The sequence below is a fragment of the Pyxicephalus adspersus genome, chromosome 8 (genome assembly GCF_032062135.1).
Source record: "Pyxicephalus adspersus chromosome 8, UCB_Pads_2.0, whole genome shotgun sequence".
Taxonomy (NCBI): domain Eukaryota; kingdom Metazoa; phylum Chordata; class Amphibia; order Anura; family Pyxicephalidae; genus Pyxicephalus; species Pyxicephalus adspersus.
Window position 1 is genome coordinate 18,155,715 of NC_092865.1, and position 2,039 is coordinate 18,157,753.

The 2,039-nt window shown below is 39.9% G+C and overlaps 1 protein-coding gene across 1 annotated transcript in view; it reads right to left on the minus strand.

Annotated features, from left to right (window-relative positions):
• TTC39A (tetratricopeptide repeat domain 39A) overlaps positions 1–2,039 on the minus strand; it is a 41,529-nt gene continuing 39,490 nt past the window's right edge. The window contains exons 12-13 of the mRNA XM_072420753.1: positions 824–944; positions 1–198 (exon numbers count right to left, since the gene is read on the minus strand). Of these exons, the coding sequence (XP_072276854.1) occupies positions 7–198; positions 824–944 (313 nt within the window). The 3' untranslated portion in view covers positions 1–6. The remainder of the gene's footprint in view (positions 199–823; positions 945–2,039) is intronic.

Below are 2,039 nucleotides of genomic sequence, written 5' to 3' on the forward strand. Positions count from 1 at the left end.
AGACATCTAAATGTTTCGGCCACTGGCCCCCACATGCAAAAACACCCGAAAAATGAGTGCTTGCCTTAAATTACATGACTTGCTACCTGCAGCTCCTTCCAGAGCTTCCTCTGATTGGTTCAACGTGTCAAGCATGTCCTCGGTGAGATCCCTCTGCTTCCCGATGATAGCATAGCCATTCCAGATATACATCATCTCCTGTAAGGGGAAGCACTTCAGCTGAACAAATGCATTTCTGGTATCTAGGCTGGTTACAATCATACAGATATTAAATCACCAGGAAAACTTTTGCATTACCTACAGCTGTGTCTTAACCCAACCTTGTCTTCATTAATACCAATTCCTGGAAGATTTGGGTTTTTTGTGTTGTCACCTACTTTCACTGATCGTTCCTAGACTTTGTTGATGGTGCCTAGATAATTTTAACCTAATATACAAAAGATTGTAGCTATTCTCACCGTCATTATATATCTTTTAGGGACTCCTGTGATGAGATGACATTTGCCACCACATTCACAATCCTACCATGGCTGGTATAGGGGGATCTTATAATTTCTAGAGAATCAAGTCAGTTTATTTAAGTGACATTCATCCCACTGACCAGCAATGAAGGAGGCATTCATCCCAGTGACCACCACACCAATGTACTGTGAGCTGTGGATATATTAAATATAGCAAGGGATCCCTGAAGACCTGAAAGTTCTTTAAAGGGTTCCCCCATGTTAAAAAGATAGATAAACACTGGCCTAGAGCCTGAATAATTCAAGTCACTAATTGACCCTTTGAATGACATGAATACAATGAGTAAACATAAGAGTCGTACCAATGGTGGGACAGGCAGAGGATTGTGGTTCTGCGGCTGATACCTACGAGATTTCCGAATGGCAAACTTCTCGGTGGGAAGGGATTTTCCAGCTATTTTCACTTTTAAACTTGGTACCTGTCTGGAAACACAATTATAAGATACAGTATATTTTACACAGGCCTGAATGTAACTGCAATTCTGTATAAAATTAATGTACAGGTGGTTCCTGAATTACATACGAAATAGGGACTTTGTTCTTAAGTTGAATTTGTATGTAAGTCGGAACAGGTACATTATTTTAATAAATGCAATTAGGACAGATGTGTTTCAATATATTATTAGACAGTGAGGTGTCAGTTAAAAATCCTCACTGTGAGTTAATCACAAAGCAAAAAAAAAAAACTTTATGGAGCCTAGACATTTATTATTAATTTCTGTAGCAAGCTGTGCTTTGATATGCAAAAAGAAACAACTGCAGAGTGTGTCTTGGTCAATAAAGAGTTACAAGAGATTGCAGAACAGCAAAGGATTTCTTCTGCAAGTCATGCAAATCACCCCTCCCCACCATCAAGCCTCTGTCCAGCACACGAACGAGCAGGGAAGCCCCGTTCGTATCTAGTAGTCATTCGTATGTCGAATGTCCTCAACTCGGGGACTACCTGTATAACTATTTTTTTTATTCAATCATCATTCAGTAAGATTAGTTTACTGTTCTGCAAGGAGGCATCACAGGGAAGTTGGGGTTATTAGATGAACACTTTTCAACCATCCATACCAATGCTAGGCAGGTAACTGTGATGGCAGCTGATAAACATTTGGCAAGTGTACAGCCACCAAGGAGCCACATGGGAACCACCAATGAGCCACCAGGAAACTGCCTGTGCGAGCAAAACATCACCACAGCGAACTGTTGTATATACAAAATACATTAAAGTAGAACTCCAGCGAAATCCCCGGAATCAGAGGTGAATTCAAAGGTGAAGCAGACCAATCACAAGCATTTTTTGGTCAAAAGTGGAGTGATTGGACTTTCTTGTAAAAAGTTTACACAAGTCCCATGTTCATACACACACACACATGTATGAACAATTAAGCAAATCTCATTCGTTGCTCCTATCTGTTGAAGCTTAGGGGCTGTAATGCACAAGATCAAACAGTTGTTGGGTTAGCACAATTTATTTAATATCAATTATGTCTCACCAACAATAATGCTTTACCAGTATATACTGGTATA